This window comes from Sinocyclocheilus anshuiensis, unplaced genomic scaffold (genome assembly GCF_001515605.1).
Source record: "Sinocyclocheilus anshuiensis isolate Anshui unplaced genomic scaffold, SAMN03320099.WGS_v1.1 scaffold2749, whole genome shotgun sequence".
NCBI classification, from domain to species: Eukaryota; Metazoa; Chordata; class Actinopteri; order Cypriniformes; family Cyprinidae; genus Sinocyclocheilus; species Sinocyclocheilus anshuiensis.
This window is the reverse complement of record NW_015554047.1, coordinates 146,853-168,672: the sequence shown is the minus strand read 5'-3', so window position 1 is coordinate 168,672 and position 21,820 is coordinate 146,853. Positions and strand designations below refer to the sequence as shown.

Below are 21,820 nucleotides of genomic sequence, written 5' to 3'. Positions count from 1 at the left end.
AAGGAAGATGAGACTGAAGAGGTAGAGAGTGACAGACAGACTGCAGACAGATGGCCAGAGCTCTGTTTAGAGCCTTTCCTGATGTCACTGGGCGTCTTCACACACGCACTGGTCTGTTCTACCTCTCTCTGCCATCCAAACCATCTGGCCTTCCTCTAAACACAAACAGCTATAAATCATAACAAGAGCCTGAGCAGGTGAGGAGCACATATAATCACAGGGGGAAAGAATACAGCCTTGTTTATTTTGCGGAGAGTAACAGCTATGTAATACTGTTAGCCAGGAGCGGTCTGACACAGCTACACAGATTCCACCTATAAAAAAAAAGCACCCAGTAAAAGGCTTAACGCTTGTACACCTGTTATCTTGTCTAGGCTGTCAGTACATCAAAAAACAGGTCACAAGTGGGACTGACTGAACTAAAGTGTTACACAGACATCAGGTTATGAAACCGATCAAAGATGTGTGTGAGTGACCACAGTACTCCAGCTCTTACAGAACGAGGGGCTTAATAATACTGTGCCCAACTGACTGTTGCATAATCTCTGACTCGTTCTCAGACTCTGGTTTAGATAGGTTTGAGCCTAGGAACATTCAGGAAGAGGAAAAGGAACAGGAAGTGGAGCAGAGCAGGCATTTTGTCCTCTCACACACTGCTTCCTGCCATCTGGGGGATCGGCTATTGTGTACTCAATGACCACACATCCTGTAACTAGCCATCCCAAAAGAGAAGAGAGAGGAGAGGGAGGAAAGAAAGACAAATAGAAAGAGTAGGGATGCACTAATATTAATATTCTGGTTATTACCCATAATACACATATCAGCGAATAATTTTCATGGCCAAAATCAACATTAGACACTACTTAGATGCTACTAAAAAAATAACTATTTTATATTTTATATCTCACTAAAAACTAAAATCAATCATTTTGCATTCTACAAATGAATGTAGGCATCAGAACATTAGAATGGAAAAACAGATATTCATTTTAAGATTGGCTAAATATGAACATTGGGGACATTGGATGAGGAATGGTGAGGTAGGAAAATGTAGAGGGGAAGAAAATTGAAGATGAAGATGAAAAAGAGCCAATGTTGAACACTCACCCTGTGAAGAGTCACCGTGTGCTGTTCCCATATTACAGTTTCCTCCATTGTTGTACTCTGACAGTGAGACAGAGAGAAAGCGATCAGTTAGGACAAAGTCTAAGCACAGTCAATGAGTTTGTATCAGCAGGTATTTCTCCTCTTTGTCAGGAGGTGATTTTACTCTGAAGTTCATAGAAGTTTACAGCATGTGCCTAATAAAAGCATGTGATTAATAAAGCCTATTGACAATACTGTAGTCTAACAGGGTCAATTACAAGGTCAAAACAAAAATTAAACATACATAAATCAGTTGTTCACAATAAGATCTATAGCATGTTGCATAGACAACACATTATCAATTCATGCGACTTTTAATTTATGGCTGGCTTATAACACCGTATCACCATCAAACAGAACAGAGTGATGTGATCACTATAAAAACACCTGCCCAAAATGCCCCGGGCTCCTGAGACATTCAACTTCTCTTGTCTGACCAATCAGACGACAGCTGTCCCACTCATGTCTCTGCTTTCAATGCACACATCATACAAACAAACTGCTACAACATGAACAAGCTGCACTGGTATAAGTCAGAAGGGACAGACGCAGAGAAAGAGAGACAGGGAATGATAAAGACAAGGAGAGGAAGAGCAGATGGTATTTATAGCTCTAACCCTGAGCTGAGGTGAATGGTTTGTGCTTCTGCTCCTTCACCCCTGTACTGTAGATGCCAGGCTGGATAAATTATTACAGTAAGTCTGAGAGTTTCAAAACAGACTCAAGCACTAATGGTGCACACATTGTGTGTCTAATTACATTTTAAAAATGTTTTTTCACTTAATGAACAAGGAAAACTATATCGGTCAATATAAGACTGCAATAAAACATTTTAATGAGAAAACATTTTATAACACCAGCAAAATCAAACAAATAAGGAATACTTCCTATACCACCCACTGTACATCACACTTGAACATCCAGCATATCTGCACTGAAAACACAGTTTAACCCTGCTCTGACCTGTTTACCACGCTGCTTAGCAGGCATCTCATTCATGGTCCTAATTGGCACAGGGGCATTATTCAGTTCATGCCCCCATTTCTACCCCTCTCTCTCATGGTTAGGCTTTATTGTGAGAGGATCTGACCTATTTGAAAGGCATCCACCTCTCACAATCTCACCGTGCCTCGATCCCTCCTCTGACCCTCATCCACACATTCCTTTAATGTGTCTGTAGTGGCAGAGGTGCTGGATTCATCGGACTGCAAGAGCTGACAGCAGGGGCCCCGACCATAAGAAAAATGCCCATGCAGTGAGCCATGCGACAGACAGAGAGAGAGAGGCCTAGGGGTTCTTGTCCTTGGTGGCGGAAGAACAGCAGACTGTTTAGGCTTCAGAAGAATGGCCCCATTACGCCTGCGTGAAAGCTTAGGCAAGGCCAGGAGTGGAACAATAAAGGCTGGAATACACTACATGACTTCTGACAATAGACAAGTCAACGCTAGATGCCAAAAATCAGTGCCAGTCTGAAGGTCTGAGTTGACAGATTTCACAGAAAATCACGTAGTGTATGATGGACATCCAGTCTGAGGTTTTCAAACATGTTTGGTATTTTGAGCCAATTTTAGACATTCGTCATACTTATTCTAGCAATGAAACATGAGTTTGTTGTGAGAGTCTGATAGCGTGTGATCCTCAGTCGTTTAGCGTATGTCCAGTTTTTCCTCTGGCATTATCTACAAAGTTGTCAGGTGTAGATCAATTTCCAATATTATTACAACATTACATCAAAAACACTCAATTTTTCAATAGAAGCCTGTGATTTTTGCATATGCGTGGTTTGAGAATATTTGATCCTGAACTTGTTACCTGATGAAGCTCCTCATCATTGGCGATGGCTAGTAAAATGTGTCTGGGTGTGACGCGGCCCTTCTTATTGTCTCTGGCTGCATTGCCTGCCAGCTCCAGGATTTCAGCTGAAAGCACCATGCATGAAGAGCTTCAAGAGGACAGAAAGGCTTCTGATGCAGTGCATCGATATAGATGGTTACAGATGCATCGTACCTGTCAGGTACTCCAGTACTGCAGCCATGTAGACTGGAGCTCCAACACCAATCCTGTATTTGGGAAGCCCTCTTTTAATATAGCGCAGCATCCGTCCCACAGGGAAGATCACACCAGCCTTAGCAGACCTGGACGTCTTGGAGATCTTCTTCTTCCCACCTCGACTGGACATGATGCCTGAGGAACAAACATGATGAAGTTTCTCTGCCCTGTCCATGCATTTCAGCAAAGCGTGCTGGCACAAAGAATAAGTCTTAATATTAATTCAAACTAGTTATTTTTGTGCAAATAAAAAGTTTTCTAATTATTCTAATTATGATATATTCTGTGAATGATGCATATGCTTTATATGTCATCAGTCAGTATTTCAGTAGATGTTAAAAAACTGACGACGCTCTAAATGAACATGCTGCTGTTGAGTATTTCGTGTTGATGTGATTCAGTGAGCGCAGAGCGATGCTTCCGCGTGTTTTATTCATCATATTTCTGATGTGATGACTTCCTGATGAAGCGAAAGTGAGTCGCGGCCCGCAGACGCGCAGGAATCGCGCAGGAATCACCGAAAAGCGTGGAAAGAGAACGCGTGGATGACGGCGGAAGGCTTACAATAGAGAGCACGGTGAGGTGTCGCGTCGCGTCGCGTTCAGTCCAGCACTGCTAAAGCCTGACAAGCCCAGGCAACGTCCCAGACACCCACAGTCCACAGCGCGACTGAGAACTAGAGAGCCGTCTGCCAGCAGAGGCCGCTGGAGGGTCAACTTTATAGAGTTATGTAAGAATGACATCTGCTGGAAAAAAAGCCTCTGGGTTTAAGAACATTTTGGATAAAAACTGTTGATAAAATATGCATTATATTTCCAAGGCCCAGTTGTACAAAATACATTTGATCAGATTTGAGGTATCATATTAGATTTGAAAAGGGATTGTTAAAAAAAAAAAAAATCTGGATTATCCAGATCCCAGCTGAAGATTGGACTCTTTTATTAGAAAATAATCAAATACTTGTACAATATTTGTATGTAGTATAGACCAGATACCCTTAGTACTTGCTTTGTTTAACCATTACAGTGACTGAGTAGAAGAAGGAAAAAAGTATTTTGTCCGCATAAAATAATCCCCCCAAACAGCTGTCAATTTCAAACAAAAATAATAGTTTTAATTTTAATGGTCATGATTGTATTATTAATTACAGTGACAATCATCAGAGATTATGCAGTCATATATTAATTTGTTTTGATTTATTTGTTGTGAGTCAGATGAGGATCTTAAGTGAATATTTGTGATCTTTTATTGCACTGTTTTCTGTCTCTGATCTAGTGGGTAACTTTTTTAGGGAAACCTAACCCTAACCCTATCTCTCGACACCCAGCGGTGAAAACGCTGTGTGAGTAACAAAAACTCAGGTGAAACACAGTGACACCTTTTACAAAACAGTTACTAATGTTTTAAATAAATTCTGGCTAAAACCAGATGATTACATTACTTTAAATGAGTCTGCCTCAAGATTACTGTTAAAAACATGAGCCACGTCCAAAAGGTAAAGGGGGAGGTGTTGCTACAATCTATAACAATATTTTCAGTATTTCTCAGAGGTCTGGTTTCAAGTATAATTCGTTTGAAGTAATGGTGCTTCATATAACATTATCCAGAGAAACAAGTGTTAATGATAAATCCCTTGTGACATTTGTACTGGCTACTGCATACAGGCCACCATACAGACTTTATCAAAGAATTTGCTGATTATGAGTTAGTGCTGGCTGTAGACAAAGTCTTAATTGTTGGTGATTTTAATATCCATGTTGATAATGATAAAAACTCATTGGGATCAGCATTCATAGACATTCTGAACTCTATTGGGGTTAGACAACACGTGTCATGACCTACTCATTGTCAAAATCATACTCTAGATTTAATACTGTCACATGGAATTGATGTCGATGGTGTTGAAATTCTGCAGCAGAGTGGTGATGTCTCAGATCATTATCTAGTCTTGTGCAAACTTCATATAGCTAAAACTGTAAATTCTACTCCTTGGTACAAGTATGCTAGAACCATCACTTCTACCACAAAAGACTGCTTTGTAAGTAATCTTCCTGTAAAGAGAGCAGCCCGGAAAATGGAGCGCAGCTGGAGGAAAACAAAACTAGAGGTATTTCGTATTGCATGGTAGGAAAGTACCATATCCTGCCATGCAATACGAAATGATTCCAACGATATAATTTCTCTACCAAATCTGAGCTCAGAAGACTACAGAGGGTAGTCCGGACTGCACTGTCATTCTGTTACACTGTGGAAGCTTCTGTCACGAAAACAAATTCCTCGTATGTGTAAACATACCTGGCAATAAAGATCATTCTGATTCTGATTCTGATTAAATGTAACAATAATAACACTATATAAGCCTGTATACAAGTCATAGAATATTTTTAACTTTCTGATGAATCTCTGGGAGTCTGCTTTGTCTGTCATTAGTTTGGTTTGATCTGATTTATTAAAACATACACACGCACACACACACACACTCTCTCTCTCTCTCTCTCTCTCACACACAATAAAGTTTAAAGGAAAAAAAAGGTATTAAAGTTAAAAGGCCCGTGTTCTTACACGGCTTGAACTCACAGCAGAAATTTTTACAAGGGTCAAGAACGTCTGTCCTAAATGCACAGCTAATGTAAGGCTCCAGTAAAATGATCAGCTAATCATCACATCACGAATAAATCTCTCTGTGGGTAATTACTATTTCTGGCATAACGATATGTTATAAAATATATAATTCTGTGCTGCAATCATTTAGCAGGGATTGTGTCAGCTGACCAGCGGTCGACCAATCACAGATCAGCTCGTGACGCTGTAAACAGCCGCGGACGCGCGGAGCGACTGACAGATGCGCGGAGCTCCAGACACGCATCATGGCCGGAGTGAGTCTCTTCACTTTATAACACTCTCTGCACATTATTCTGCTGCTTTTGGTCAGTTGTTTGGGTTTGTTCTGTGTCACCGATGCTTCAGTGTAACGCGTTTGTAACAACATTAGTTCGAGATGTGTCGCGGCGCGTTACAATATCAGCGCTACAGTGTTACGTTCCAAATGTTTCGCTCTGCTTGTTCTAAACATTTACCGAAGTTTACGAAGAAACAATAAATATCAATGCAATGGTGCTGATGGGACAGATTGGTTTATTCTTTAGTTTAAAGCATAACTTTCAGACTCGAACGATGTTTACTTGTTTATGTGTTTGTTGACATTTCATCAGTGAAAACAAACATCAGACAAATAACGCTGTTCTTGCGAAGAACTCGTATGTAGTCGCACATCTATAACACAATTACGCAATAATAATTCAGATTGATCCTGTTCCCGTCAGAAATGTTGAGTTATTTTATTGTGTGGATGAATTTACTCTATTATTATTATTATTATTAGAAAAGTAGAAAAGTTTCACTGCTCGTGTGAAAGTGCACGAACCAGTTTACTTATAAAGTGATCGAACTTAATGCATTAGTTGACTTGTAATTACAAGGATGTTAATCATATGCTCATCTCTGTAAAAAGGAGAATACAGGAGGACTTTGGGATTCGTTGAAGAAAGCCGCTTTTGTCATTGGATCTGGGCTTTTCTTCCTGGTCGGGTTTAGGAACTCAGTGACATGGTAAGCATTTCGCCTTGCCTTTCAAATCATGTGCTCTTTGTAATCCTGGTTCTTGCTGACATCAGTTATTAATGATCTGTTTGTGTTTGCAGGCATCTGCAGAGGTTTTGGGGAGCGTCGGGAGATTTCTGGCAAACACAGTGGACCAAACTTCACCAAGCCTTGGGTGGAAATGAGGCGGCCTTGTTTTTTATCGGTTAGAAAGTCCAAACCAGTTTTGACGGTTTATTCTTGAGGAGTGAGGTGAGAGGAGAGGCAACCATACTATAATTTCGGATAAACCTCCTGTAGAAATTGGCAAAGCCTAGAAATCTCTGCAGATCCTTGACGGTTCTAGGTTGTGGCCATTCAGTGACTGCCTGAACTTTGAGGTCATTCATCTTGACGCCCTGTGAGCTGATGTGGTAACCCAGGAATGAAGTTTGATTAACATGGAACTCACACTTTTCTGGCTTGACATATAATTCATTCTCTAAACGTTCTGAATTCAATGGCAAACTCAGCAGCGGAATGATTACCTTGTGTCAGATTGATGAGCTGTGTCGAAACGTCTTTCCGCCGTGAGGATATTCAAACACTTCATGGTCAGTACTCGGGCGAGGGCTCCCTCTGCTGGCTTGGCGTTACAGCATCTAACGAACCTGCTCCTAACGAGAAAGAAGCTTTAAGGGCTGTCTGCATTAAAACCTTGTTGGTGTAACATTTGAAAATTATCAAATTAAAAATGGAAATATTAATATTATAATTTTATGTTGTTGTACTATAAAATAAAATGATTATTTTTATGAAATAGAGATCATAAGTGGAAAGTAGATGTTAATTAAAATCAGTATGTTTCTGAATACGCAAAGAAAATGAGTCCAAACCCCTGCTGTGAGTGCAGCGAAGAGGATGAAGTAGACAAATAATAAAGAATAAGTGATTTGATATTTTGAATTGAATGTAATTTGGCTGGGATTAAATAAGGATTTGATCATGCTGTAAAAAAGTCTAAAAATACTATTTGCATTCATCCACATAAATACTATTATAGAGAAGATTCAAACTTTTACTCGTGCAAATTTTACTCATGAGTTCTTGCTAGGGCTGGGAAATATGTGTAATATTCATGCTACGCATGCAGTTATTTCAATGTTATTAAACAACATTAATGATAACATTGAATGGTTTTAAGGGATTTATTATTAGACCAGTTTTCTAAGTTTTCTAAAAACCTTGTCATTACACAGATTTCATAATCCTTTCTTGTTTTGGACTCACAAGCAATAATGCAGGCATCTTTTAATAATGTCTGATTAAAACATGAAAAGATTAAATTATTAATCAAATCAATTCTACACTGCAAAAAATTATTTTCTCAGCACTTCTGTCTTATTTTATTCTAGTATAATGATCTAAACATTCTTGAATCAAGATGCCTTTACTTGAGAAGAAAATGAATTCAGAAATTAAGTCTTAATGTTAGAAAAAAAACATCTAAAATTTGTTTGTTTTTTGCCAACAACAAAAAAAAAATCTACAAATGGAGTAAGAGAAAAACATCTGAATTCAAAGGTAAAACAAGATTATTTTTCTTACCCCGTTGGCAGATATTTTATCTTGTTTTAAGCAAACACTAAAAATATTTTGCTAATTTTTGTCAGAAAACAAGACTTAATATCTTCAGTTAGTTAGCTTCTCAAGTAAATGCATCCTGATGCAAGAATGTTCAGATATTTGTACTGGACAACAATATATTTGCAGTGTATTAATGCCTTTCAGAGAATCAAAACTCTAATTCAGTGATTTGTTTTGCACCATCACTCAAAATATTGATGTATTTTTCATGTATTATAATGGTTTAGTAAAACTATATAAGCAAATATTGCTGTTGATTACTGTGTATGAGTGTGTGAAATCTGGCTAGATGTGCCACTGTATTACTGTATAATACTGTTATTATACCACTATACCATTATACTATTATTATACCAGCTGGCCGTTCATTGACTGCTGTATGTCCCAAGGTCCTATCATAACAGTTTAGCTGAATGAAAATATTGCCCTGTAAAATCATAACTGCTGCTTTTTCTGATAACCGTGTCAGTACTGATAATAATTTCAGCACACTTTGCATGAATTCAGATTACACAGCATATATAATCTTAACATGTCAGTCATAAATACTTGTGTGTTTAGACTGTATAGTGTGTAATAATGTCTGTCTGTAGCACAGAAACGGAATAATGTTCTGTTTATGAGTTCAGAGTTCAGTGATGACACTGTCAGTGATTATATGGTCTGATAAAGTTAATCTATACACGGCTGAACTTCTGGGGAGGTTTGATGGGTCATAAACTAGAGTAACCCAGGTGAACTTCAGCATGTAAACTGTGCTTCGATCACTGCGTCCGCATACTTCTCAGTTCATTAAATGAGTACTAGGGGTGTGCGATAATGACAAAAAATTAGATCTCAATATTTTCTGAATTTCTGACTGATATTCTTCATTCTGTGCAGTGGTTAGTTTGCAGGAGCAACAGAAACAAACTTTTCTGATACATTTAAATTGATTTTTTTGTGGGCATTTGTACCTTTATAAGGCCAATTATTCAAACTTTTATTTTTTATTCAAAAAAAATATAAAATGTATGCATCCTATTTTGTGTCAAATTCTTACATTTGATCAATAAAATCAATTCAAATAGTAAGACACTATAGGGCTGTTACCAGTCAAATGAAATCCGTATCAGTATCTGAAGTGGCGTTTAGATGCAGTCTGACTGTTTAATGCAGGACATGAATGCAGTTAACCTGCGGTTACAAATGCATAATGTTTTGATGTTTAAAAAACAAAAAGTTGAATACTGACATTTCAAAATGATAAAAAAGGAGAGAGAGAGAGAAAGAGGAAACTATAAATATACATAATACATTTTTTAAAATATTAATATTTGTTCCATATAAAATAAAAATCGCCAGTAGGTGGCAGCAAGTCACTGCATGAGTGAGTCATCGAGTCGATTCTTCAAATAGCTGATTGATTCATTAAGGAAACTCCAACAGTTCTGATGTGGCTTTGTTTGAAACTATTTTCATTGGTGAGCAAAAACAGATACCGTTGTGTCTAAAATGTAAGTCACTCTGTATTAACCTCTTGTTTATTGAACTGTTCGACAAACCAATGTCACATTTGCAGATATATGGAGAAAAAACTGGCATTCTTTGTGTGAAACTGATTAAAAGACAAAGTCATACAGGGGCATTTTTGCCTCAGTATCTTGAATTTTGGGTGAATTCTAAATTTATTTGAATAAAAAAGTGTGAATTCTAAATGCACAACACAGCAGTCTACCCTACATCACCCAGTGTATGCCTGCACTCTCTGGGTGCGTTTTTGTTTGGTTTTTGATATGTCTTCATAATGTCTGATCACACATCACTAAAACAACAATTACGACATTATCGTAAAAGAATTATATCACACACCCCTAATGAATAGTGCGTCTAAAGTAGGTGAAAATTACACATATAACCTGCTGAATTGCTATATAAATCTCAGTATTTTTTTTTTTTAATGCTTTTTTACATCCTGCCCAATGTTTACATCCAGTGAAACAATGTTTATATTATAGGCTATGAAAACAAATAAAGTGAAAGTAATCATGCAAAAAATGGTAAAAATCACATTACATTCTAACATTGTAACGTTACAATCTAAAAACAAAAACAATGTTAAATTCACTAAACTAAACATGAAAAGAAATAAAAACAAAAGCATGGATTAATTGCATTATATTTGGATTACTCCAAAACAGTCCATCATAAAATGATATCATATCATAGTCTATCGTAGCGCTATCATAAAAATACACTTACTTGTAAGTTTAAAATTCTACACATGACACATTTGTTGTCCAACTACAGATATTTTAGCTAAATGAATCATCCACTCCTGACAGCAGAATGGGTTTGGTTTTTGATATGTCTTCATAATGTCTGATCACACATCACTAAAACAACAATTACGACATTATCGTAAAAGAATTATATCACACACCCCTAATGAATAGTGCGTCTAAAGTAGGTGAAAATTACACATATAACCTGCTGAATTGCTATATAAATCTCAGTATTTTTTTTTTTTAATGCTTTTTTACATCCTGCCCAATGTTTACATCCAGTGAAACAATGTTTATATTATAGGCTATGAAAACAAATAAAGTGAAAGTAATCATGCAAAAAATGGTAAAAATCACATTACATTCTAACATTGTAACATTACAATCTAAAAACAAAAAGAATAATTTTTTAGGCAAAAGTTCAATTCACTAAACTAAAAATGAAAGTAAATAAACACAAGAGCACAAAAGGGCATTTTATTTCTGATTACTCCATTACTGCTATCTGCTATCATAAAATACACTCACTGTAGGTTTAAAATTCTACATATGACACAATTATTGCGCTCCTATTCTATTGCGCTCCATCTGTTTGGCGCTCTTTCACTGAACTCTGTGAATTTTAGCGATTTAGAGAATCGCATGCAAAATGCTCCTGACAGCAGAATGGAAATATTTCCATGACTTTCTAACATTTACAGATGGAGAATATACCGGTGATACTGATAATATACAGGTGTAATATACCGCCGAGCCCTAGGTCATGTTGACAAGCTGTTTCAAACCACTGATATTGCCCAGATGTTGAGTTCTAGAACACCCTCGAGTCACGGTGCATCACATCTAGTAAAGTGCCTAGTGAAAGTACACCTGTGACTGAAGTGCTGCTGTGAACGGTCTCCCGACAGGTGGATGCGGCGCAGTTACGGCACGCGGTGAAGACGGTGCTCTTTAACCAGGTGTGTCTGTCTGGTCCTGTGGTGGTGCTCACCTACATGGTGATGAAGAGGCGAGGCGAGCCGTGCGGCCCGGAGCTGCCCACCTTCCACTGGGTGCTGCTGGAGCTGTCCGTCTGCGGCCTGATGGAGGAGATACTCTTCTACTACACACACAGGTTAGCATTCAGAAAACACTCACTCCGTTTCTGATGACACAGTGCTGCATGTCCACCAGGTGAGGTGTGCAAGTAAGTGGTGCGCAGGTGGGACCAAAATGGGTAAATACGTTCAGATTTGCGTACTGAGATGGTTGACAGCTGTTAATGCACAATCACTGTTTTAGATTGACTGACTGTAACACTGTAAGATTTCTATTCCAACTGAAAGCATGAATCTTTTCTACGTGCCGGTTTTAGAGGAAAACACAAAACTGTGACTAAAACTGGCAGTGCATATATTTACTTACTGGCCAAAATAAAAACAGAAATAACAGAAAATGTAAATATTAGCATTGTATTTTATAAGTGTACTATAACATCATTTACATTTGATTTAATACTCACTTTTTATTTTAAAATATAGTAGTAGTATTGCGCTTCATTTATTATTTTGCTTACTATTTTATATTTTAAAAAATAATATGCAATAATACTATTATTATAATCTCCAGGTGTTCTCATGAGAGCCAGACTGAAAAACGTATGTGCGTTAGTGTTTCCAGTATAAGATCACTATTTATAAAATCTGTTTAAGCCAGCAATTCCTGATTTACTGCATTTACTACAAAATTTCTCTATTGGGGCCTGTTTTCAGACAGAACAGTTTGTGCTTCCAGTCATAAGAAAAGTGATGGAAACCATTGTGGCTTTGCTTTTTGTAAATTCAGAAGAAATAAAAACACTTAGTGGTTTACCAAAAGCTTTTGTGGAATGTGTTGGATATAGAACACTGCTTGTGAGCGGTGAAGCTCAGCCTCAGTCATCACTCGTCTGCTTCTTTCAGGCTCGTTCACCATCCGTTGCTCTATAAGAGCATCCATAAGATCCATCACGAGTGGACGGCACCTGTTGGAGTGGTGGCGCTCTACGCTCATCCGGTGGAGCATGTGGTGAGATCCGTCGACCTGTCAGAGATCAGAGATCCAGTCAGATGTGGGACAGATGTGTTGAAAGCCTTGGTGTCTTCCTGTCTGTACAGCTGTCGAACATGCTCCCGGCTCTGATGGGTCCGCTTCTGCTGGGCTCACACGTCTCCACCACCAGCCTGTGGTTCACCATCGCTCTGCTGGTCACTACGGTCTCTCACTGCGGCTACCACCTGCCCCTGCTGCCCTCGCCCGAGTTCCACGACTACCACCATCTCAAGTAAGTCCGGGCCTCAATATCAAGAGTTTACACAAAGAAGGCTTGAGGTGAGGTGAACCAGTCCTGGGACTGTGGTGAGTTTCCATGCACCATGCAATAGTGAGTTATAAAGCCAGAATCATATGATAAAGTCACAGTTGCATTATAAAGTCAGAATTGCATGATACGAAGTTACAATTGCATGTTATAAAGCCGGAATTTCATGATATTATGAAATTTAATTGTGAGATAAAATGTCACAAATTATATCTTTTAATATTTTTTATTCAGTGGCGGAAATGGGCTTCCGTGCACACACATACATATCTGCTGCATAGATATATTCTCCTGTCTCTAAGTCTCATCATTGTTCAGTGTTTGGGCAATCTTTTGCCATGAGTTATAACTCACATAGACATCTTTATAATATTTTAGGCTAGAGTCGGCTCTTCACACAATCTCTCAACCCTGCAGGCATGCATTGTGCTTAGTTTGCATGTGCTTTGGTCTCTTCAGTTTTTTTCTCTGGCTATCTTGGGACATTGTTGCCATCTTGTGGACAAACTAAGTACTGCAAAACAATTAAATGCGCATGAGCGACCTTCCGGTTACAAAAACCATGTGATGCACCTACTATACTGGTGATGAAATCTACATGTTGCGTAAAAACTAAAAGCAAAGTATACTTGGGTTAAAAGTGACGGAGGCCGGGGGTGTTTGTTACACACCTGTAACTCAGTGTTTTTCTTACTTTTGATAATTTCCTCACATTTATCTGCTTCAAATGAAGGCTGTTTTGAAATCAACAACTGTGTGAATTAAAGTCACATACAGAGAGTGCAGTTACAGTCTTCTCAACAGCTGGTGAAGGTTTTACATTTTTAGTTTACATTTTGCACGTTTCATTTTTTTCTAAAACAGCAAACAATTAAAAGGTATTGAATAAATAAATAAGAGGCTAACTGAAAAAGTACATGACATACAGTGTGTGTGTGAGGGTGTGTGTGTGTGTGTGAGGGTGTGTGTGTGTGAGTTGTTGACTTTTACAGTAGGATCAAATGTTGCCTTACACATTGTAGCATTCTGTCTGTAGAAGTGAATGGGGAGCGCTGTGTTACATTGTTCAGCAATGTTGTAACATTTAGAGTACATGTTATGTATAAAAGTAAACAAGAGACGTTTGCTGATTCACACGACATATTTAACATGCATTAACCTCATCATTAATCAAATGATATCCCAATTAAACCATTTTTTCTTTCCTTTAAATCCAATATACATACAAGATTGTATCAAATTTCTACCCATTTAGCTAACTATATGAAGGAGACCAGCTCCAAGCCTAACCAAACATCTGAAGCAACAGATCAAGGTCATCAGGATGACTAAACCGAGCGTTTCAGAGCGGACTGACCAATCATCATCCAGGACCAGGGGAAATCTGTCAACCTTGCTCTACATTCAACTCACGAGTGACCTTTATTCTCAGGAGATAACAGCCAAACTCTGGCCATAGCTCTTTGAACGTTTCATAGGTCTCCATGTGATATCGATGAAGATCATGTAACAGAGCTGACTGTGATAGCAGGGGTTCCTCATAGGAAGCATTGCTTACCTGCTGATGTATCTCAGACAACAGTTATGAAGATTACGTGAGTGCATTCAAAGCATCTCCGCCGTGAAAAGTGCACATGATCTGCAAATTCTGTCACCAGCGTATCGCTCCATATCCAACTGGTTTGCAGCCAGCTTATTACTTAGTAAATGGATCGCCTCTTCATTTTGGACATGCAAAACATTTATCGGCAACACAAGAAAGATGTTCCTCAAAACAACATGGGCTTTCTTTGACATTTGAATCACTTGTCTATAACTGTAAAGCTGCTTTGAAACAAGCTGTATAGCGCCTCCTACTGTATAACAGTGAAGACACAGAAAGCCTGAAACTTCTGTCTACGGCAGGGAAAGAGTTCAATGAGCTCAGCGTGTGGTAGTGATTGTCCAGACCAGGGGTTTTTGAACTATTCCTGGATATATCCAAAACGATGAAGAGGCTGCAGAAAGAGTGTGGCAAAGCCTTGTTATTCTGACTGAACAGGGCAGGTTGTTTCTCGAGCGCGGTCTAAATCCAGCTGTGTTTCTCTCCAGGTTCAATCAGTGCTACGGAGTGCTGGGAGTGCTGGACAGGCTTCATGGGACGGACGAGAAGTTTCGTAATGCTAAAGCGTACGAGCGGCACACGGTCCTGCTGGGTTTGACCCCACTGAGCGAGAGCATCCCTGACCATCCCAAGAAAGCACAGGAATAACTGCGCTTCACTTCATTCCATGAACATAAACACTACATGAACTGATCAGCAGGTCTAATGGATCTCAAATCCTGTGTGATTCACTCAAATGACCCGCTGACATGCAGAGACCCTGTTCACGAGGTTATCAGTTCCTTTTATTGTTCATCTTGTGTCACTTCTCATATTGTGTCAGAATAGCATTATTGCACATTTATGCAGAGGATCAAAATGATTTTAATTCTGTATTTTAGCACTGATAGTAAATCTACTAATGTTTTTTGGAAATGAACATTGTACTCTTTCTGTCCCCTGATGATTCCTGACATCAGTTTCTGGAGTTTATCATCAAACCTGTCATTAAAGCTGATCTGCTGTACCTGGTGTGTTTGCATTATTAATAATTCTAATGCACATCTCAAATTCCTAAAATTAAATAAAAAAAAACAAAAACAAAGAATTCTTCTGGTGGAGGACAGAAGACAGTAATATGCTTCACCCAGCACCAGTCCTCCCAATCTGAAGTGACATCTCTGAATAACAGACGCACTGTTGAGAGAACCAGCAGTATCTACAAACCCAACCCTTTTCTTATTAATATTGTCGTCAGAGTTGGTGAGAGGCTGCATGAAATGTCAGTGCCTGGAGATGTGAAACACATTGACATTGACCTATCCACACTCCCCCACTCTAAGATGTCCATCATGTGATTTACCTTCTTTTACATGTGTAGGTAATGATCATTTCAAGGTGAATGGTTGTCCTGTTCCTGCAGTATCTGACGGCGTCAGTGACCTGGAGTCTCTCACACCTAATCACCAAAGAAAAACCAATTCTGCCTGAAAAAAAGACACGTCAGGGACTTGTATTCCTCTGGGATAAACTGTCAAATCATGACAAAATCAGTGCCAAACTAGAAATACAACGTCCCACAGACAACAGGAGTAAATGTGCAAAGGCTGCAGTTGACTATGTAGGGAAGTTCATTACACATCTCACTACACACGAGAAAACAAGTTTCCATAAAACAACAGACTGTGAGTGGCAACAGCTGAAATAGCTCTGACCTCCAACAAAGAACACCAAGGTGTCTACAGGACCAGTGTTGGGGGTAACACAGTACAAGTAACGCGAGTTACATAATCAGATTTATCTTTTCAAGTAACTAGTAAAGTAACATTACTTTTTAATTTACAAGAGAATATCTGAGTTACTTTTTCAAATAAGTAACAGCAGTTACTTTGTTTCCATGTCTTGACTGACAGCTCTGGTGTTGCCATGGTGACAGAAATCAGGAGTAAGTGCAGAGCGCTGTGTGTGAACATGATCTTACTGTAGTTCTAGACTAAATATGAACGTTTACTCATCTCACTGCACAAAAACACATTCAGTATTCATCAAAATGAATTAAAACGGTGAAATGCAAACTCAGAATATGACACAAACCTGCAATATTTAATTATGTTAAATAACACAAATATGCTTTATGTATTTAATCACATTTTATTAACTAATATCTTCAACCATACAAATAAGCAAAAATGACTTTAGATAAACAATATTTGGGGGGTTATTTTTTTATTGCTGATCTAAGAATGTTGAGCTCTCTTTACTTCAGCCTGAGGCTTATTAATTTCACTTTTGTTATTAAGGGGCTTTTACATTTGCCAAAAATAGAACTTTTTTATATTAAAAACAATCCAGCCCAGATTCAAAAAGTAACGTAATGCATTACTTTCCATAAAAAGTAACTAAGTAATGTAAGTAGTTACATTTTTTAGGGAGCAACACAATATTGTAATGCATTACTTTTAAAAGTAACTTTCCCCAACACTGGTCAGAAAGCTGATGGTAGACCTAGAACTCCATTTTAAAGGGGTCATGACATGAGAAATCAAATTTGCCTTGATCTTTTGGCATATAAGAGTCTTTGCACCATTAAAACATCCTGCAACTTCCAGAGCTTAAAACGTACTCCTCGTTATAAACAAAGCATTTATTTAATCAATCTCCAAAAACGGCTCGTTTGGATCCGAGGGGCAAGATGTCGTCACCCGAGCACAAACATTTGCATAAACACGCCTCCAGAGCTAGACATTGGCGAATAGTCTTCTTCTCAGCATAGGCCCCGCCCACTGGGGGGTTCAGTCGCTAACGACTGAAGGATTTTGTTTTGTAATCGAGGCAGTGTCATGGAGACTCACAAAGAAACATCTGTTGAGACTAGACATTGGCGAATAGTCTTCTTCTCAGCATAGGCCCCGCCCACTGGGGGGTTCAGTCGCTAACGACTGAAGGATTTTGTTTTGTAATCGAGGCACAGTGTCATGGAGACTCACAAAGAAACATCTGTTGAGAGATGAAGCAGAACTAGATCTGACCGCAGCTGCATCACAAACCGTAAGCAGAGGATTTCATAATGCTTCGTCTGGAAATGACCCTTTTATTTTGATCATGTTGTCAAAACACGCAATAGTGAGGGGCGTTGATACTTTTTCCTATTCAGTGATGCTAGCCAATCATAACAGCGGCTGATTACTGACGAGCCTTAAAGGACACGCCCCTAAAAACGGCTGGTTTCAGACATTAATGTTATTAACATTATAAGTAAACCTTAAGGAACATTAAAATAAGCAAAAATCCATGTCATTTGCATAAACACGCCTCCAGAGCTAGACATTGGCGAATAGTCTTCTTCTCAGCATAGGCCCCGCCCACTGGGGGGTTCAGTCGCTAACGACTGAAGGATTTTGTTTTGTAATCGAGGCACAGTGTCATGGAGACTCACAAAGAAACATCTGTTGAGAGATGAAGCAGAACTAGATCTGACTGCAGCTGCATCACAAACCGTAAGCAGAGGATTTCATAATGCTTCGTCTGGAAATGACCCTTTTATTTTGATCATGTTGTCAAAACACGCAATAGTGAGGGCCATTGATACCGTTTCCTATTCAGTGATGCTAGCCAATCATAACAGCGGCTGATTACTGACGAGCCTTAAAGGACACGCCCCTAAAAACAGCTGGTTTCAGACATTAATGTTATTAACATTATAAGTAAACCTTAAGGAACATATTAAAATAAGCAAAAATCCATGTCATGACCCCTTTAATACTATCCACTTCACCAGCTAATTAAATAAAACTCCATTTAAAACGAGCAGTTCATCCAATAAATTCGTGTAATCTTACCTTGACACTATAGAAATACAAACGGAACACAGAAGACAACGAGCAGCTACATGAGGTCTATATTGCTGAACCAATGTGGTTCAAATGATAGAGGTGCAACCATGTTAGTACAGTTTTAGGAAACAATTGTGACTAGTTGGTTAGTTTCTCCAACAATGAAGTAGTCAATCAGGGAGTTGCTCATTGTATAGGAAACACACCGCTGGACAGTTTAGGGATCTCCAACCCCAATCAAACACACCTGAAGCAGCTCATCAAGGTGTTCAGGGCTACTGTCAGTCACGGGCAGGTGTGCTGGAGCAGGTTAGGAACTGAGCTAGCTCTCCAGGAGCAGGGTTGAGTTCAAATCCCCCCTCCTCCTCCTCACTGTGTGTCATGTATATCCCAACAGCATTGGGTAGATGATGGTGTACGTCAGCATCAGCCAAACACCTGGGGCCTGTACCTTGATGGTAGATGAACAAATTCAGAGTTACAGGATTAGTTTTGAGTTGACAAAACCAAACCACTCTAATCCGGCTTTACTGGTACCATGATGCTGATCATCAACTTTCTTTGTCAACTCAGGCTTTGATCCCGAGTTTGTGGAGCACACGGTTTGGTTTTGTCAACTCAACTAATCCTGTAACTCTGAAAAAAGCCAATAAAACTGGCAGTCTACAGGTAGCTTCGTCTGGTTCATAGAAAAGTTCAACAGCTGCTTTGGGGTTTTGACCTTTTTAAAATTTATTTTTTTTCATTAAAGAAAAAAATTCTACAAATTACAAATCACACTAATAGCAATCACATCTGCCTATAATTCAGATGAAGGGTTATGATACACGATTTCAAGTATTTTACAGTTCCCATTGTTCTCCTCTCAATAAGCCAAATATATATATATGTGTGTGTGTCGTGGTATTGAAGTATGAACAGTTTTAGTTATGTCTTTATGAATGACCTCTGAAGATGCACCAGCATTAACGGACGAGAGGCTTTTTCCACACCGTTTAGTTGAATAAAAGGTTTTTAATTACATCAGTGATCACAAGATTTTCCTCATCAGGATTTGACCACAGCTACTCTGAATGAAGAAGCCTATCGAGGGAAAGCAGGAGAAGGGAACTGCTAAACGTGTCGCAAGTTAATACGAAATAAAACTCAAATCCAAATATCACCAGAGAGAGATGAATGGAAACCAAAATGACTGAAAACACTGGAGCAAACAAACAGGTAGATGGTCATATGGCAGCCAAACTCGTGTGAAAATCCATAAATTAGATCAGTGACTGGAATATTGCTTATGATCCAAATGCAGTCGGCAAAGTTCTCAGATGCATCACTTATAATAATCATCATCATCATCATAATAGTGTCTTTCTTCACGATTCCAGTTGATACCCTGAGGTCAGTTTCCCTTTAGTCAGACCGTCCTGCTGTTTGCATGAAGAAAATCAAGAAGTGATACTAAAATGACCCCGTAATGACACCGAGCTCAGACGCAGAAGCTCAGACGCATTCGGGTGAGCATAAAAAAGATGCACACGTAAGGCAAATATATCTCTATAAACAATAAATGACACGTACAGCCAGGTGGTGCAATGTCTCTTAATTTCTTGAATTCATATGTACACTAGGATTAACACTAGATCTGGGATGTTTCCGTCTCCGATGTTTCCTCGCAGGACGACGAGCTGAGGAATGATCCACGAACACAACGGAGCGCAGCTCGCTGAAGCTAAGAGTCGTCGCTGATGTCTTCTGTAACAGACACGTGGAGGAAAACGAGAGGATTTGGCAAGCGGGACGTTAGTGTCACAGTGATGCCCAAGCCAACTTCTGCTAGAAAATCTATCGAAGACCCCCGAAAAACCGGCAACATAAAATCATCTGGCTCAAACAACTACAGATCACATGATTTTCTGAGTGAAGTGTTTGTCTCATCCAGTACCTACTCTAGTCAGGAGCAACCTTACCCTTCAACGCAATCCTTAAAAAAAAAGAAAAATCAGTGTGGAATCAACGCATCGTTCGGCCAAATCAAACAGTGAGGAGGATATAAAGCAGAAAGATCCAACAAAAGCCCGATGATACAAGAGGAATAAAACTTCAAAGTCTTTAATAAAACAAAGAAAGGAAGAATTTCTCATGCCCTCTGCTGTCCGTTTGTGACACACAGATGCTGTGAAGGAGGAGGAGGTGGAAGAGCCTTGATTTGACGATCATGAGCCGTTGTGTCGTGCTTGTGCGGTCGGGTCAGACGCTCATTTGGGCGCCGCTGCTCGCTGGCCCGGGGCTTTGGCATCATCTCTGGAGGCAGGAGCGGTCTGGGAGGGATGACGGCGACGGCCATCGCCGCTGGAAGGGTGTCTCTTACGCCCGCCGTCCTCCATGGGCGGCTAAAGGGCAGAAAAACCGCAGCTTTAACGACACACATCTCGTGACACACACAAGAAACACCAATCTAGGGCTGGGCGGTTTTTCCCATTTTATCGATTAATTGGAATTGCCACGATTTTATTTTTGAGAAATCGAGGAATCGCAATTTTGAATAGAAATATTACCGAACGTTAGAGTCAGACAGTTTGACAATATGCCAATATGATAACAGAAAAGAGAAAAGAACGATCCAAACGCATTTCGGCACACGTGATTAACCTGCTCTGTGAAAGTCAAGTCAAGTCACCTTTATTTATACAGCGCTTTTAACAATACAGATTGTGTCAAAGCAGCTTTACAGCATTAAATAGGAAAATAGTGTGTCAATAATGCAAAAAAAGACCATAAGTAAGACCATAAAGACCATAAGTAGAATATATCGCCAGGTGCCGTTCACACAGAATGCAATTTTTGTGTTGACAGTGGAATAGGAAACACATGCAAGAAGATGGGAGTTAAACTTCTTTTAACTTGAGCGCCGTGTTTCTAGAAAGCCATTAAATGCATGACGCTGCGAGAGATGCGAGCACAACAGTCAAACACGTCCATGTTTACACAGAAAAAACAACGGAAAAGCAGCGCAATCGAATAAAAAAAAACCTGTGAAGAACTACTGCTGTATGACTGATATTTCATGTTTGCATCATGGTGTCAGACTGAAAGCTGCTGTTGTTTTTACAGAACATTTATAGCTAATAATAGTCTACTGGTGTTATGCCTTCAGTCATTTTGATTTTGAATTACCTTGACCTTTGAGTTTTTTTAAAGCATTTTCTTTGTATTATTTTTGAACATATAATATGTGACCCTGGAGCACAAAACCAGTCATAAGGGTCAATTTTTTTAAATTGAGATTTATACATCATCTGAAAGCTGAATAAATAATCTTTCCATTGTTAGGATAAGACAATATTTGATGAGATACAACTATTTGAAAATCTGGAATCTGAGGGTGCAA

At 39.1% G+C, this 21,820-nt stretch overlaps 3 protein-coding genes across 4 annotated transcripts in view; 1 reads left to right on the top strand and 2 right to left on the bottom strand.

Annotated features, from left to right (window-relative positions):
* Nucleotides 1-2,669: 2,669 nt before the first annotated feature.
* On the bottom strand, nt 2,670-3,887 carry LOC107668451 (core histone macro-H2A.1-like). 2 transcript variants are annotated; one of them, XM_016460319.1, is made up of 4 exons: nt 3,714-3,887; nt 3,154-3,330; nt 2,959-3,065; nt 2,670-2,825 (listed from the first exon to the last, which is right to left on the bottom strand). In XM_016460319.1, exons 2-4 carry the CDS (start codon nt 3,323-3,325, stop codon nt 2,793-2,795), a joined length of 312 nt encoding a protein of 103 aa, XP_016315805.1. In that variant the 5' UTR covers nt 3,326-3,330; nt 3,714-3,887; the 3' UTR covers nt 2,670-2,792. The 2 variants fall into 2 exon arrangements, with proteins under 2 accessions (XP_016315805.1, XP_016315806.1); XM_016460320.1 differs by having other exon boundaries at nt 3,760-3,887.
* A 2,083-nt stretch (nt 3,888-5,970) lies between these two features.
* Nucleotides 5,971-15,659, top strand: LOC107668437 (fatty acid hydroxylase domain-containing protein 2-like). The gene is made up of 7 exons (XM_016460303.1): nt 5,971-6,071; nt 6,707-6,804; nt 6,897-7,000; nt 11,577-11,799; nt 12,626-12,731; nt 12,821-12,987; nt 15,115-15,659. Exons 1-7 carry the CDS (start codon nt 6,063-6,065, stop codon nt 15,272-15,274), a joined length of 867 nt encoding a protein of 288 aa, XP_016315789.1. The 5' UTR covers nt 5,971-6,062; the 3' UTR covers nt 15,275-15,659.
* A 3,773-nt stretch (nt 15,660-19,432) lies between these two features.
* LOC107668436 (la-related protein 1-like) overlaps nt 19,433-21,820 on the bottom strand; it is a 34,678-nt gene continuing 32,290 nt past the window's right edge. The window contains exon 20 of the mRNA XM_016460301.1: nt 19,433-20,822. Within this exon, the coding sequence (XP_016315787.1) occupies nt 20,688-20,822 (135 nt within the window). The 3' untranslated portion in view covers nt 19,433-20,687. The remainder of the gene's footprint in view (nt 20,823-21,820) is intronic.

What these genes read in the sequence shown, in the direction of transcription:
- LOC107668437 (XM_016460303.1), top strand. An exon ending in GGCGGCCTTGTTTTTTATCG is followed by an intron (nt 7,001 to 11,576) that starts GTTAGAAAGTCC and finishes AAGTGCTGCTGT; the next exon opens with GAACGGTCTCCCGACAGGTG. An exon ending in CTCATCCGGTGGAGCATGTG is followed by an intron (nt 12,732 to 12,820) that starts GTGAGATCCGTC and finishes CTGTCTGTACAG; the next exon opens with CTGTCGAACATGCTCCCGGC.
- LOC107668451 (XM_016460319.1), bottom strand. Translation starts at nt 3,325, where the DNA reads ATGTCCAGTCGAGGTGGGAAGAAGAAGATCTCCAAGACGTCCAGGTCT. An exon ending in AGTACTGGAGTACCTGACAG is followed by an intron (nt 3,066 to 3,153) that starts GTACGATGCATC and finishes TGGTGCTTTCAG; the next exon opens with CTGAAATCCTGGAGCTGGCA. An exon ending in ATGATGAGGAGCTTCATCAG is followed by an intron (nt 2,826 to 2,958) that starts GTAACAAGTTCA and finishes ACAACTTTGTAG; the next exon opens with ATAATGCCAGAGGAAAAACT.